Raw genomic sequence first — 17,657 nt, 5'->3', positions numbered from 1 at the left:
ATCGTTCAATGTTGTTAAATAGCTGTCGTACAACCAGAATACAACACTTTGGGACATGCTGTGATACATTATCAACTTGCTTATTGCCCTATAACAAGCCCCCAAGTGTTTTATTCCTTATGTATTATTCCGTAATGCAGTACTGCATCTTTGCCTTTCAGCCATTTGCATCTGTCAAGTTTTTTTTTAACCTGCTGTCACGCTTGCACTGAATAAATACATCATTTCATGCATTAATAAAAAGATATTTCTTGTAGAGCACTTGCAAATAAGAACTTCTAGCCAATCGTAGAGCAGTAGGCTTTATGGCTTTATACCACAGTAATCAGTTGAAACATGCCAGGTGTGATAAATATCAAGCTGCAGGAGACCTGAAAACCTTAATAACATTCCTGAGGAAAAGCAATCTAAAAATAAGAGCCAAGAGCTTCAGAAGAAGCCCAAGTCCACACTGTCAATCAAACAACGTCTCATCAGACAAGTCTCTTGTTCGTGCAGTAATACATACTCTCCACTGTAACACCCGTCTAAAGACAGTTATCAAATTTCAGCCTACATTTTCAGCGAAATGTCCTGTTTACTAGTCGTAGTAGTGTTCTGTACCAGCTTTGTGCACCAGTCTCTGTTCTTGCTCTGCATGATCCAGGGAGGCAGCTAGCATTAAATTAAAACTGTCTGCCCACACATGAGATCCACTTCTGAAGTTCTTTGAAATTTTCATCACAAATAGGATTTTTCAATATTAAGGGGTCTAACGCTACGTTCACACTGCAAGGCTTAATGCTCAATTCCGATTTTTTTGTGAAATCCGATTTTTTTGTGAGGTCGTTCACATTAACAAATATATGCGACTTGTATGTGATCCTCAGTATGAACGAAAAGCGACCTAAAAGTGTTCCGCATGCGCATTGCAGGATACGACGACGTCACACGCAGTGAGCATGGCCAGTGTTTACGGAAGTAAAACCGCCCGGTTGCGGTATGACCCATCCAATCTAGCTTGAATAACTGCATCCCCCCAAATGGAAATCAGCTCCCTAACCTCTGCGTCCTTCCATTGAGAAGATTCAGAACCTTCACAGCCCGAAGCGTCCCTCGCATTGATGTCATGCGCAGGGGCGCAGATACGTTTTTTTGAACTGTGAGGGACAAAAAAACTGGGGGGGACAAAGCTGCCAGCAAACCAACCCCAACCCCGATATGCCTGTCAAACTTGTTGTTAGTAACCATAGCAACCAAGCTCGAGCTCGCAACCTGTGCAGTCTGCGCAGCTCAACCAACCGAATATCAGTCTTTGTTTTATGTGAGTTGTTGCAACTATGTATACACTGCTGTGCACCTCAATAAACCGAATGGTAATTAGTCTTTTGATTTTTCCGTGAGGTTTGCCTTATACAAAGAAAGACAGCATAGACGTTTTTTCCTCCCTATAAGTGGCGGGGACCGAACGAGGTGAATTTAAATCTGGGTGGGACGAGTCCCACCCTCTATCTGCGCCCGTGATTATGCGCCATGTTGTTGTAACTTTTTCTGAGAGACCCGACGCCTACTTCAGCGCAGAATAGTGACGTTTGTGGCTTGTTGATGACGTGTAAGTCGGATGAATGCGACCTGGCGGTTCAGACTGAAGTCGCATATGAAAAGAGCGGATAGGAATCGGAATTAGGACCACATATCCAAACGGCCTGGGTCGGATTTGAAAAAATCGGATCTGTGTCGTTCATATTGTCAATAAAAGATCGGATACAGGTCACATATGGGCGAAAAGATCGGATTTGAGTCACTTCAGCCTGCAGTGTGAACATAGCCTAAAGCTCAACAGGACGAAGAGCTTCTTTGCAATGCGCACCCCCGATAAAGGCATTAATGGTTACCAGTTGATGAGGTCATGTGGTGTTCATTTTTTACCAAAAAACAATGAAATATAAAGTGTTTAAAATGTTAATATATTGTATCATCGTTAAGCATTACATATTTAATGTGGTAATTAATAATTGAAACTATTTTACATTTTTGGGCAGTATTTTTCATTTCAAGCATGTTTTTTAATTAAATGAATAAACATTCACATGAAAGAATGAGCAAATAATAAAAATAATTCAGTAAGTGTGTTCACCGTGCCCACTCATTTCACTGTTACTCAAACATGCAGTCAGGATTATTTCAACTATTATCCGCAATGCCGGGGCGGCACGGTGGTGTAGTGGTTAGCACTGTCGCCTCACAGCAAAAAGGTCTGGGTTCGAGCCCCGTGGCCGACGAGGGCCTTTCTGTGCAGAGTTTGCATGTTCTCCCCGTGTCCGCGTGGGTTTCCTCCGGGTGCTCCGGTTTCCCCCACAGTCCAAAGACATGCAGGTTAGGTTAACTGGTGACTCTAAATTGATCGTAGGTGTGAATGTGAGTGTGAATGGTTGTCTGTGTCTATGTGTCAGCCCTGTGATGACCTGGCGACTTGTCCAGGGTGTACCCCGCCTTTTGCCCGTAGTCAGCTGGGGTAGGCTCCAGCTTGCCTGCGACCCTGTAGAACAGGATAAAGCAGCTAGAGATAATGAGATGAGATCCACAATGCCAAGTGGGCAATGTTCTCCCTTATATGTGCGGGAGAGAGAGAGAAAGAGCGTGAGAGAGAGGTTTTGAGCTGTCTCTACCTAAGGAGGTTGAATTGACCTCTTATATATACTTCCTTAGGTAGAGACAGATCAAAACCTCTCTCTTTCTTGCACACACAATGTTAGAGGTGCAGAAATGTCTCATTTATGACACTAAATTCAATAATCACTTGCCTAATGGAGTTAAATTTTATAAAAATGTGTTGATATCAATGTGACATTCTGATATCCATACGTAATTCCATAACATATTGAAATTTATTCATAATGTTTTACGTATATATTTATTTAATAATTAACTCAATATACTTGCAATGTACAAGAAAAATAGTTTAACACCGCGGCAGCAGATTCAACACCAGTCTCTGCCCACTGACTGTGAGAGTCCCTTGGAAGCACAGCACATTCTGTGTATTCGGCTGTGAGCGAATGATCCGAGTTTCTCATAAATTCAGAGCAAACTAAAGGACTACTTTGGCTACGATGTTGTTCGGAAAAATGACGTTAGCTTGACAATGGATCTTAGGAGGTAGTTAAAGACACTCTTGGCCTTAAGAGGCTTTTGGAAACCCACCCCAGGGCTAGGTTTCTTGATAATGTTGCACTTTAGAGCTAAAGAGTGAGTTTAAAGATGCTCTTAAGCAACGAACGTTGTCTCTATAAGTGGTTTTCCCGAACTTGCTCGTAAGAAGGCATCTAAAGGACAACTTTGCTTAGGTGGGGTTTACATTAGACCATATCAGCGGATCATCAGATTAACGTTTTTAAAACGATTAGTGTGCACACAGCAACGCCAATACACGATTCGCGTGCACACAGCAACGCCAATACATGGATACGCTCGGCTCCGCAGGCATCCTGCGCTCCAAATCACTCCTCCCTGAACAGCGAGTGCCCTCTGGAGGGTGCGCACTCCGGCCCTGCGCAGCTCACAGAGCGCGCGAGTGGAGCGCACGAGCAGTGATTTGGGACTGAGCCGCTGTGTGTGTGATCTCAGTGCATGTCAGGCATGCGCGTCACTTACCACTTGTAAGTGGAAGGATGGCAAGCCTAAAGACAATCATAACTACACAATGGGCAGTATTTGCATCAGTATTTTCATACTTTTATACTCTAATGAAAGGTGATACAAGGCGGAAGTCCGCGCTGTTTTTCAGCAGTCACGTCACATGACCAACGCCAGCGAATCAGGAAGGTGGATGTCACAGTGACGTTGTCCAATGACGACGCCAGCTAGAGCTCAGCACAGCGCATCCGCGTATTCTCAATGTTTACACAGCACCGGAGCTGACACGATCTGGATTGAATACGTGGACCCTGGCGGATTCCCGTTTCCAGGCGTTTCCAGGCGTTTTAATGTAAACGGACAGTGCATCCGCGAAGAAAACGAGACAGATACGGTCTAATGTAAACTTGGCCTTAGAGTGTCTTTGCAATGCGTGTCCCTGATATAGGCATTAGTATTGATAAAGGCATTCGTACTGGAGTTGTTAAAGGCATTAGTAGTTGCTAAATCCGGTTGATGAGGTTACATGATAGTTTTTTTTTTCCCAAAAAAACAATGAAATATAAAATGTTAAAATATGTTAATATATCGTATCATTGTTAAGCACTACATATATAGTGGTAATTAATAATTGAAACTATTTTACATTTTTGGACAATAACATTATTTTATTCCAAGTCTGTTTTTTAATTAAATGAATAAACATTCACATGAAAGAATGAGCAAATAATAAGCTAAATAATTCAGTAAATGTGTCCGCTCATTTCACTGTTACTCAAACATGCAGTCAGGATTATTTCAACTGCTATCCATAATGCCAAGTTGCCAATGTTCTCCCTTATATACACACACACACACACACACTGTTAGAGGTGCAGAAATGCGTTTTATTTATGACACCAAGCTCGATAATCACTTGCCTAATGGAGTTAAATTTGATTAAAATGTGGCGATATCAATGTGACATTCTGATATCCATACATAATTCCATAACATATTGAAATTTATTCATAATGTTTTTTCGTATATTTATTTAATAATTAACTCAATGTACTTGCAATGTACAAGAAAAATAGTTGAACACCGGCAGCAGATTCAACACCAGTTTCTCTCATTGACTGTGAGCGTCCCTCCGCGGTGCAGCACATTGCGTATTCGGCTGTGAGCAAGTCGCTCTTTGTTGTGAACGAGTGATCCAGGTCCATCATAAATTAAAGGAGAACTGAAGGCAAATTTTTTATTATCAAAATTCTATTTCTCTCATGTTATTAAATATCGGAATGGATTTCTGATAGGGCGGCACGGTGGTGTAGTGGTTAGCGCTGTCGCCTCACAGCAAGAAGGTCCTGGGTTCGAGCCCCGGGGCCGGCGAGGGCCTTTCTGTGTGGAGTTTGCATGTTCTCCCCATGTCCGCGTGGGTTTCCTCCGGGTGCTCCGGTTTTCCCCACAGTCCAAAGACATGCAGGTTAGGTTAACTGGTGACTCTAAATTGACCGTAGGTGTGAGTGTGAATGGTTGTCTGTGTCTGTGTCAGCCCTGTGATGACCTGGCGACTTGTCCAGGGTGTACCCCGCCTTTCGCCCGTAGTCAGCTGGGATAGGCTCCAGCTTGCCTGCGACCCTGTAGAAGGATAAAGCGGCTAGAGATAATGTGATGATGTGATTTCTGATAGCTATTTTGTCGCTGCTATAGCAAGTTATGAGTGTTTGAAATATGCTCTGTAATATATCAGTCCATATGTCAAAGCAATGGCCGTAAACGAGATTCGTTGAGACCTGTGCGAGACATCGTAGGACGGAAGTAAAACGTACAGCGGAAATCAAAGTGACCAACTTCTGCCAACGTTGTCAAAAGACGCGCGCGCCCTCTTTCGAATGCTGACGTAATCAAGCCGGAAGTTTTGTTAGTTTTGATAGTAATCAGAAAAGTTTGAAAAAAGTAGGCAGTAATCGTCATTTAAACTCATTTTTGTGCAATATTTCGTTTGGAAAACAGTTTTCAAAATGGTGGCACTGACACCTGGTTGACACTTCACGTTTCGGAGTCTCGCACAAGTCTCGTGAAGATCGCACGGATAAGCGACGCCTGCCGTGGACCAAACGAACTAAATTCAACACGGCTAAAAACCGAATAGGCCGATAAGTCTAATATTTAATTGGAGTTAGTTGCCAATACGAGTCACGATATAAGGTTACTAAAACCGAAAACATAATTGAATAACACTTTAATTAAGAAATAAAGCAAGTTTAAAAATGACTTCAGTTCTCCTTTAAGAGCAAACTAAAACACTACTTTGGCTACGATGTTGTTTGGGAAAACCATGTTAGCTTGACGATGGATCTTTAGAGGCAGTTAGACGCTTTTAGCCTTAAGAGGCTTTTGGGAAACCCGCCCCAAGACTATAATGTAAGCCATAGGTAATTTGGTATTTTCCCTGCTCCGAACACACAATTAAGTAATGACAGTCCTTCCTGAGTTGACCTGGATTCATTAAAGCAGGGAAAACACTAAAATGTACAGGATAGAGGGTACTCCAGGACAAGGGCTACTCCAGGACAAGGGCTGGGAACCTGTGCTGTACTACAGCACTGGCATTTGTACATAAATATATAAAAATAGACTCACAAAAGCCGCATCGTGTCCCTCCTTCAAAGATAAATCCATTAGGCACCGCTCCATAACGTCTCAGGTCAGTCAGTCTCCAGTGCGCAATCACTGCTGGAGGGATGTCTCGGGCTATAGCGAGCAGGTTATTACATAGATGCAGTGAGGCTGCACCGCTCTCCAGTTTAGTGCCCGGCTGGACATTTACGCTGAACCTGTAGACTGAAAAAGAAACAACCTTTCATTTTGAGCTCAGCGTTTAAGTGTTATCCTAGAAAGAGACAGAGAAAGAGAAAGAGATTCCCTTTAAAATAGACATGTGCTAATATTACATTGCTTACCTTTTATGGTAATTTATATCATCATTCATATTTTCATTTAAATATGACTTTATGTTGGTATAATTAGCATGTCTGTTTCAAAGCAGAAGGAGCTCATTCATCCTTTCATTAATTTTCAGTAAGCTCTTTATCCTGGTCAGGGTCGGGATGGATCTGGAGTCTATCCAGGGAACGCTGGGAATGAGGCGGGAATATACTCTGGATTTTTGGATGGGATGCCAGTGCTTCACCAGGCACCATGATCACACTCATTCACACACTCAGGCCTCAATGTTAGCTTTTGAAACCTTTTGCCTTGCAGGGTAAATGGCCTCAAAACACTTTTGCCCCCCTTGAATTTTCTTTTGCCCTAAAATTTAGTGGCATTTTGGCAAGTTTTCAAGTACATGGTTCAAGGAAATACTGATATATTTTCTAGGGGTATAATTGAGTTATTTAGACAAAAGTACATGTCTTTTTTTTTTTTTTTAACAGCATTTATTTTTAAAAACATTTATTTCTGCAACAGAAGAACAAGACAAGCCCTGAAAGCATGAAACATAAATCAATATCATATATGTAAGACTTGCGTATGGTACTAGTATGTAATACATCTTTTAATAGAGTTTAGGACACAAAACACACTTTGTTTTGCCGATAACAATGACTAGCAATATTGCAAAGATGAATTATAAAACTAAAAACATTATCCCTCCTCCCTCCCTTCCTCCCTCCCTCCCTCCCTCCATCCACCCCCCCAAAAAAAACATCTTCACTTCACATGCATGATGGGCCAATGTCAAATGATAAATGGGGTAAGATATATTTATCTATGGGATAATTCACTATGTAAATGATATATATTTACTGTAGAGGGTGTGGTTTACTATTTGAGACACAAAAGCATGTCTTCCCATTCATTGAATATACTTACCACTAGCTTTTTTGCATATATATGTGGACATCCTGAAGTCAACCCGGGAAAATGTAGAGGGCACCAGCGACCACTCGTAGTGATGAAAAGCACTAATGCGCACGTGCGCCTGAAGCGAGCCAATCAGAATTGCTATTACAAATCGGGAAGAAAAAAACTAAATGGCGATCACAGGGGAGGCGAGGATGCTGGTTAATACGTCTTGTTTTTTGTAATGTACTCGCTCGAAAATAATTTTTGTGCTTAAAGAAGCCGACCGTAGGTGTGCCTGCATGGGCCTAACTCGCTAAAATATTTCTGCCCGAGCGTCTTGGTTGGGCAAATCAGGCATTTGGCAATGCCTGACGTTGAGGCTTGACACTTCAGGGCAGTTCAGTGTAGTCAGTCTTTCTACTGTTCTGGAATGTTTATAAGAGGTGGGAGGAAACTGGAGAACCCAGAGATAAAACATGCAAACCTTCACACAGAGATTAACCCAATCTTAGGATCTTTGAACCGGAAATCCTGGAGCTGTAAGGTGGCAACATTATCTTATGTGGAACAAAACATACCCTGTGTCCAAAATCACTCACTCCTTACTATATAGTGGACTATATAGTGAGTTTGCCATTTTGTAGTGCTGTCCGAATGTATAGTGAAAATTATTACACCCTATATAGTGGACTCATAGTATCCCACAATGCAACGTGAAAAGTAGTGTACAACCGATGGTCACTAACCAAGCAGTATATACCATCATGCATTGCGGTCGCACTGAAAGAAAAGCTGTAAAAGCTGTTTCATAAGGACCGTTAAGTATTTTAGATTGAGTACAACAGTAGTTTGTTTTTCCTTATGACAATAGACATGAGACAAATTTATAAGTTGTGGAGCAAAAATGACAATAATATTGTAGTGTGTTGGGGTGAATGGACAGAGGAATTATAAATGGACACTCAAGTACAATTAAAAATGGTAAGAGAATAGAAAATAAGCTAAAATAGAATAAGACAGATACGGTAAAATACAAGAATAAGTTATAGCGCAGACCGAGGAATTAATCAAAAGCCTCAAATTTGATTTAATAAAAGGCAGCGGGAAAGAAGAAAGTATTCAGCCTTGATTTAAAAGAACTGAAAGATGTAGCAGACACAAAGTACTTTGTATTTATTAAATGTCGGAAATACACTCAGTATAATATGGATTTATCACAAAAATACATGCGTGTATTTATTATTTTGAAAACCCACCAGCCGACTGATCTGACACGTTTTAAGTGTGCGACAGTAATGATGTAAATAACAGCACGGCGGAGTAGTGTCCGAAAGTGTTTTTTTTTCCGTTTTACCAATGAGCTCATTATATAGTCCTCTATATAATAATTCCCTATATAGTGAGTAGGGAGTAGTGAACGAGTGAGTGATTTCAGACACAGCTATAGAGGATGTGCAGTCACGTGACCCGTCCGTGTTTACTCCGCCATATTGGACGGCTTCAGGATTGTTTACCTTGCGCGAGCATAATGGATCCAGGGAGTAATCCCCAAGAAAATTCGGAAAATACCCCATCTACATCGCGCGATAACTTGTCTAAGTTTGTTCAGCATCTTGAAGGTGACGTGAGGCAGCGTTACGTGGAAAAGTGTTCCAGGTTGGGGATTGCAGATCTGTACAACTTGCCGCAATCCTTGTTCAGGGAAATTCGGTGCTGCGGTGCCGGCGATTTGCCCGATCTGGCCTACCACGACATTTACAATTTTCTTGTTAATCGTGAATCGTGTTACACTGGCAAAGCCCTCAAAGCTTACAAGAGCCTGGAAGCTTATAAATATTTTGTTGCGGGATGGGTATCCCAACTATACCTCTGGAAGGTTCCGAAGAAGAATGTCTACTTGATAACCTCACGGGTAAGTGGCATTAAGACGTTTATCATAAAGAGACGATGCAGGACGTTTTATCGTAAGAATGTTCGAAATCTAAACTCAGTTCCAGATAATGACAGGGTTGTAAATATGTATGTTTTTGTCTGAAAAAAAATATCACAAATCACCGCTATCTTTATCTGTGCAGAATTATTATTCAATATCAGATATAAATGTATAGGGGTCACAGATATGTCCAGCTTCTATATTCAAACAAATTAAAAATATATTTTCTTCCACCTCTACGTGCCTAAAATAACATACATATTCTTTTTCAGTACTTTACACAATCTGATAGGAAGAACTTTATAAACAAGTTATGCATTTGTATACATATTTTATTAAGAACATTAATATTACACGTCCATGTGAAAACCAGTTATATATATTTTTTTTATCTATAGGATGCTTCCTACAACCAAATGCTGAACAAGATATAACCATTCTCGAAAGATCTACTCCCACACACTTGATAATTAGAACGGGTTTGTCTAAGTTCTATGCGCGGCCATGCCGTCCAAGATGGCAGATAAACAAATATCACGTGACCTCGTGACGTCACGTGCACGCTCTCTATAGACAACAAAGATACTGCTGTTCAGAACCAAATAACGCAAGGAACTGCTAAATGGTAATCCTAAAGACGCATCTTTTCTGTGAAAGAAAGGGCATTTTTCTTTTCTCTGACTTTTTTGACATTAAAATATCTGTCTACTTACTGCTCCTCGCAAGAGAAATCCTAGAACTACTGTTTGCCACTTGCCTTTTTCAAGAACACTGTGATGTATTGCATTTTGCTATTCAACAAATAAAATACATGTATTTTGGTGGACAAATGGCTCCAAAGCAATACTATTGTCCAGTATGTTTTTATAACATTTATGGAAACTGGTGAACAGATTTATGGGTTTGTGACACTCCTTCCAATTTTTTTTTCAAAAAATAAAAGTCTAAAAGGTTCTTACTACAAAGTTGAATTTGGGGTAAAATGTTCTATTTCTGTTGCTGTTGGAGTTTCAAGATGTTTTGCTGCTGCACACACCGTGTATCCTATGTGTAAATGTTTTGCCGAGATAAAAAGCGTCCTGCATTTTATGATTCCGGAGGTTGCGGAAACAAGTGAGCAACAATAGCATGTGACCACCGTGGGGCATGTTTGACTTATTTTTAACCAAAACAAGTTGGCACGGGCAAACATGGCGGACTCGTCTCTCCCACCAGCTACAACCCCGATTCCAAAAAAGTTGGGACAAAGTACAAATTGTAAATAAAAACAGAATGCAATAATTTACAAATCTCAAAAACTGATATTGTATTCACAATAGAACGTAGACAACATATCAAATGTCGAAAGTGAGACATTTTGAAATTTCATGCCAAATATTGGCTCATTTGAAATTTCATGACAGCAACACATCTCAAAAAAGTTGGGACAGGGGCAATAAGAGGCTGGAAAAGTTAAAGGTACAAAAAAGGAACAGCTGGAGGACCAAATTGCAACTCATTAGGTCAATTGGCAATAGGTCATTAACATGACTGGGTATAAAAAGAGCATCTTGGAGTGGCAGCGGCTCTCAGAAGTAAAGATGGGAAGAGGATCACCAATCCCCCTCATTCTGCGCCGACAAATAGTGGAGCAATATCAGAGAGGAGTTCGACAGTGTAAAATTGCAAAGAGTTTGAACATATCATCATCTACAGTGCATATCATCATCAAAAGATTCAGAGAATCTGGAAGAATCTCTGTGCGTAAGGGTCAAGGCTGGAAAACCATACTGGGTGCCCGTGATCTTCGAGCCCTTAGACGGCACTGCATCACATACAGGCATGCTTCTGTATTGGAAATCACAAAATGGGCTCAGGAATATTTCCAGAGAACATTATCTGTGAACACAATTCATCGTGCCATCCGCCGTTGCCAGCTAAAACTCTATAGTTCAAAGAAGAAGCCGTATCTAAACATGATCCAGAAGTGCAGACGTCTTCTCTGGGCCAAGTCTCATTTAAAATGGACTGTGGCAAAGTGGAAAACTGTTCTGTGGTCAGACGAATCAAAATTTGAAGTTCTTTATGGAAATCAGGGACGCCGTGTCATTCGGACTAAAGAGGAGAAGGACGACCCAAGTTGTTATCAGTGCTCAGTTCAGAAGCCTGCATCTCTGATGGTATGGGGTTGCATTAGTGCGTGTGGCATGGGCAGCTTACATATCTGGAAAGACACCATCAATGCTGAAAGGTATATCCAGGTTCTAGAGCAACATATGCTCCCATCCAGACGACGTCTCTTTCAGGGAAGACCTTGCATTTTCCAACATGACAATGCCAAACCACATACTGCATCAATTACAGCATCATGGCTGCGTAGAAGAAGGGTCCGGGTCCTGAACTGGTCAGCCTGCAGTCCAGATCTTTCACCCATAGAAAACATTTGGCGCATCATAAAACGGAAAATACAACAAAAAAGACCTAAGACAGTTGAGCAACTAGAATCCTACATTAGACAAGAATGGGTTAACATTCCTATCCCTAAACTTGAGCAACTTGTCTCCTCAGTCCCCAGACGTTTACAGACTGTTGTAAAGAGAAAAGGGGATGTCTCACAGTGGGAAACATGGCCTTGTCCCAACTTTTTTGAGATGTATTGATGTCATGAAATTTAAAACCACCTAATTTTTCTCTTTAAATGATACATTTTCTCAGTTTAAACATTTGATATGTCATCTATGTTCTATTCTGAATAAAATATGGAATTTTGAAACTTCCACATCATTGCATTCCGTTTTTATTTACAATTTGTACTTTGTCCCAGCTTTTTTGGAATCGGAGTTGTAAAAGCCAGCGGAAAAGAAAAGGAAAACTTGCCTAGTGAGTACAACTGCAAGATAGAGCGAGGTTAGATGACGTGTCATTTTTTCTGGACAAATAACTAAATCATTCTAGCTAGCGCTTAGCTATCTTAGCTTGAGAATGGATGGGCTCGACTCCACGGTAGCGAGTATGGAATTACACACCTAATGTTTTGATCTGACAGAGAAAGAAACAAGAACACAAAAGCAGTAACAGAGAAAAGATATATTCATCTCTTGTTTCACGGATCTATTTACAAATGTCAACCACAAATTACATACCTGCGACTCAAATATTTTAATATGATGCAGAAGTCTATAAAATATTATGCTATTTCATGTGTACAAAAGCAAATTTCTTAAATGTTGCATTTTGAACTACGCTAATAGCTAATCTCATTAAAAAAAAAAAAACATTGGCACAAATGGGAGCTGTGTGCAGGAGGGATGTTTATTCAACCCACAATGCTGAAATTTAATGGCGCTGGGATATTCATTTAAATCCACTAAAGTAAACAGATTGATAAAGTAATGTGTTGCTCTAGCTAGAGGCATGAAAGCCTGATGAGTTCCCTTTAAAAAGAAACAATAAAGCATTTATGGAAATCAGTGAAATGATAAGTAAGCAAGTGCGCAGTGAACAGGGCTCTAGGATGTGATGTATTCATTACAAGCAGGATAAATACTCCAAAAAGAATAATCAATAACCTTGATGTTTTAAAGTGATATTATCAGATGAAGCTTATTTCCTGATGACAATTTTATTGTCTGCCATCACACACAGAGAGAGAGAGAGAGAGAGAGAGAGAGAGAGAAAATAGAAGTATATGAAAATAGAAATATGCTGACCGAGTCATCAATCAGGCTCAATGTAAGGGAAGTTAGCAAGCAAGCTGTCATATAGTGATGGAGGCACAGCAGAGGGAAGGAGACCAATAAGCGTGTTCAAGCATCATGGGAGAATTCAGTAAAGCATCATTCACCGTGCTTCTCTGAATGCACTGTTATCGTGCTGTCAGCATGGCGCACACACAAACTAATAAACAAAGGGAAGGATGTGAAATTCAGGATGTAACAGATCAAGACAGACACCGATCAGTCATCAGCTGTGATGTGCCTCAGGCATGTGTCGATGTTCCGTTTCCACGTCACAATAATTGCATAATCATTTATAGCAGCTTATAATATTACCACGATATTCACTGGCAAAATGGATGATCACCATAAGACTTATGAGTCTGTCTTCACTGAGAAACATTTGTGTCATACTGCTGCTGAATTCTTAATTCTGATTGATTAAAAGGTGTTGATTAATTTTCTATCTCAGCAGCTCACTCACTCACTCACTATCCGGTTTAACATCACGTAAACACCACCGGTGTGTTGGAGGCTGCATGGCAAGTCCATAATTCCTTCTTCCGGAAGTCCCTGTCTAAAGCATCTTTGGGTGTAAGGCACCACTTCTTGAGGCCCTGGTTGACCAGCTCACACCAGGTCTTGCGGGGGCGGCCCTTTTTCCTTGATCCGTCCACCTGCTGGAGCATGACCCTTCTGATACAATTTACAAGTTTGTTATTGCCGGGGTGGTTGTTGAGGTCTCGCCCTCTCACCCTATAAAATGCCCCAATGGCTCAGCGCAAAATATAGCCTCTGACAACCAAGTCCAGCTCCTGGCCTTCACGTGGCTTGAACCGTTTTATACCAACAGGAGAAGGGACGAAAGGCGGGTTACTGGTGCCTTAAAACCAGTTTGTTGCTGCTGTCTCGTTTTTCAATTCAGGCGTTTTTTTCTTTGTACGACTTGTCCCATCCTATGACCTATGACTTGTGTGTCCTGGCCCCTGGTGGATGGCAAGCTGTAGGACTCAGCTCCCCTAGATGCTGTAAATTTCTAGGTTGGTGATAGGAAGAGTATCCAGCTGTAAAATGTTGCCTCACTTTAAGTCATGGTAGCTCTACGGGTTTATATGAATGCTTCCATTACGTTATGTCACATTATGTTACATTACAGGCATTTAGCAGACGCTCTTATCCAGAACGACATACAACATACCCAGAGCAGCCTGGGGAGCAGTTGGGGGTTAGATACCTTGCTCAAGGGCACTTCAGTCATTCCTGCTGGTTAAGGGAATCAAATTGGCAACCTTTTGGTCCCAAAGCTGCTTCACTAACTATTAGGCCATGGCTTCCCCTTTCGTTCAATCGGTTATCATGTCTCTGATAAGGGACGGCTACATATAATCAAAGTCTAATCATTAACAGATAAAATCTGTGTTGTTATTTAACAAAGAAAAGGTTTGATCTTGATAATTTGATATTGAGAAGTTTTACAGGAAAGTTTTCAGGATGGAAGTTTGTGCTTGCAGTTTATTTGTTCGACTGGTAAGGGAACTGCTATTTGGTATAGCTGCTATAATATAAGGTGGAACTTGTAACTTTCTCATGGATGTTCAACAATATTAAATGTTGCTAAAAATGATCAAAACATATGGAGTAGAAGTCTGTAATTGATAAAAAAAAAAAAGTAAGCATTGGCAAACTGCTGAGGTATAAGAGGAATGAAACACTAGGCTGGTAACGATAACTCTGCTTTACAACCCCAATTCCATAAAGTCGGGACACTGTGTAAAACGTAAATAAAAACAGAATATGATGATTTGCAAATCATGGAAACCCTATATTTCATTGAAAACAGTGCAAAGACAACATATCAAATGATGACACTGAGAATTTTTTTTTTTTTGAAAAATATATGCTCATTTTGAATTTGATATCAGGAACAGGGTGGCACGGTGGTGTAGTGGTTAGCACTGTCGCCTCACAGCAAGAAGGTCCGGGTTCGAGCCCTGTGGCCGGCGAGGGCCTTTCTGTGTGGAGCTTGCATGTTCTCCCCGTGCCCACATGGGTTTCCTCCGGGTGCTCCGGTTTCCCCCACAGTCCAAAGACATGCAGGTTAGGTTAACTGGTGACTCTAAATTGACCGTAGGTGTGAATGTGAGTGTGAATGGTTGTCTGTGTCCATGTGTCAGCCCTGTGATGACCTGGCGACTTGTCCAGGGTGTACCCCGCCTTTCGCCCGTAGTCAGCTGGGATAGACTCCAGCTTGCCTGCGACCCTGTAGAACAGGATAAAGCGTCTACAGATAATGAGATGAGATATCAGGAACACATTTCAGAAAAGTTAGGACAGGGGCAACAAAAGACCGCAAAAGTTGTGTAATGCTAATAAAAACTAATTTGGTGAATTGGCACCAGGTCAGTAACATGATTGGGGATAAAAAGAGCATCCCAGAGAAGCGGACTCTCTCAGAAGTAAAGATGGAGAGGGGTTCACCGCTCTGTGAAAGACTGTGTGGGCAAACAGTGCAACAATTTAAGAATAATGTTCCTCAATGTAAAACTGCAAAGAATTTGGGGATCACGTCATCTATGCTACATAATATCATTAAAAGGTTCAGAGAATGTGGAGAAATCTCTGTATGCCAGAGACAAGGCTGAAAACTGACACTGGATGCCTGTGATCTTCAGGCCCTCAGGAGACACTGCATTAAAAGCAGACACGTGTCTGAAGTGGAAATCACTGTATGGGCTCAGGAACACTTCAGAAAACCATCGCCTGTGAAAACTGTTCATTACTGCATCCACAAATGCAAGTTAAAACCAGTTATAAACAATATCCAGAAACCCCGCCCCCTTCTCTGGGCGCAAGCTCTTTTATGATGGACTGAGGCGAAGTGGAAAACTGTCCCATGGTCTGACAAATCAAAAGTAGAAATTCTTTTTAAAAATCATGGACACCACGTCCTTCAGGCTAAAGAGGAGAGGGACCATCCGGCTTGTTGTCAGTGCACAGTTCAAAAGCCAGCATCTGTGATGGTATGAGGTGCATTAGTGCACATGGCATGGGTAGCTTGTACATCTGGGAAGGCATCATTAATGCTGAATGATATATACACATTTCAGAGCAATATGCTGCCATCCAGACAAAATCTTTTTTAGAGAAGGCCTTCCTTCTTTCAGCAAGACAATGCCAAACTACTTTCTGCACATATTAAAACTGCATGGCTCTGTAGTAAAAGAGTCCAGGTGCTAAACTGGCCTGCCTGCAGTCCAGACCTGTCTCCCATTTAAAACATTTGGTGGATTATGAAGCGCAAAATATGACAAAGGAGACCCCGAACTGTTGAGCAAATGAAATTGTATATGAGGTAAGAATGGGGCAACATTTCTATTTCAAAACTACAGCAATTGGTCTCCTCAGTTCCCAAACATTTACAGAGTGGTGTTAAAAGTAGAGGTGATGCAATATAGTGGTAAACATGCCCCTGTCCCAACTTTTTGAAACGTGTTGTTATCAAATTCAAGCTGAGCATATATTTTTCAAAAAACAATAAAATTTCTTAGTTTCAACATTTGATATGTTGTTTTTGTACTATATTCAATGAAATATAGGGTTTCTGTGATTTGCAAATCGTCATACTCTGTTTTTTATTTACATTTTACACAGTATCCCAAATTTATGGAACTGGGGTTATAATTCTGGCTGCATCCCGCAAATCAGTCATTAATTATTTTCCTATAACAAACATATATTCCATATATAACGCTATTTCAAAGATAGCTATATCAATATGTGTTCCAAAATAAGGCACTCTACAATACATGGTCAAAAATATGTGGACATCTGCCCATCAGAGCTGTATGTCATTCTCCCAAGTTGGAATCACACAATTACAGTGTACAGAATGCCTTTGTACGTATGCTGTAGCATAAAGATTTCCCTTCACTGGAACCAAGAAGCCCAAATGTGTTCCAGCATGACAGTACCTCTGTACACAAACTAAGCTCCACGAAAACATGGTTTTCCAAGGTTGGAGTGGATGAACTGGAATGATCTGCACAGAGCCCTGATCTCAACCCCACTGAGCACCTTTGGGGTGAATTGGGACTCCAATTTCATGCCAGGCCTCCTCACCTAACATCTTGTCTCTGAAGGATCATAAATCCCCACAGCCATGCTCCAAAATCTAGTGGAAAGCCTTCCCAGAAGAATGGAGGTTATTATAACAATATTAACGCCCATGTTTTTCAATGGCAATACTTCAGTACTCAGTTACCCATATACTTTTGGCCAAACAGTATCTCTCTAAAGGATCTTGAAAGTATCACCCAAATATTATCCTACCTTGCTAACAAATTTATGCAGCCACATACCATATGAAGAACAATATTTTGGACCGTCAGTAATGGCAGCAACAATAATTATGCTTTTTTAAGGATATTACATTTCGATTGCAAATATTAAAAATCGTGTTTGTTGATGACAATCCTGCTGAGCAAAAGCTCAGCATACAGTGTTGAGCCTGTGTCTAAGAACTGGTTGATGAAAGAACCTAAAGAATGTAGAAGAGGAGTTGGTGAAGGAAAGTTCTGGAGAAA

At 40.9% G+C, this 17,657-nt stretch overlaps 1 protein-coding gene across 1 annotated transcript in view; it reads right to left on the bottom strand.

The window, feature by feature from the left end:
• Positions 1-17,657, bottom strand: part of dok7b (docking protein 7b) — a 162,035-nt gene that overhangs the window by 129,064 nt on the left and 15,314 nt on the right. The window contains exon 4 of the mRNA XM_060926403.1: positions 6,241-6,441. Coding sequence (XP_060782386.1) covers positions 6,241-6,441 — 201 coding nt within the window. The remainder of the gene's footprint in view (positions 1-6,240; positions 6,442-17,657) is intronic.

The sequence above is a fragment of the Neoarius graeffei genome, chromosome 7 (genome assembly GCF_027579695.1).
Source record: "Neoarius graeffei isolate fNeoGra1 chromosome 7, fNeoGra1.pri, whole genome shotgun sequence".
In the NCBI taxonomy this organism is placed as follows: domain Eukaryota; kingdom Metazoa; phylum Chordata; class Actinopteri; order Siluriformes; family Ariidae; genus Neoarius; species Neoarius graeffei.
This window is presented reverse-complemented; position numbering and strand designations above follow the sequence as displayed.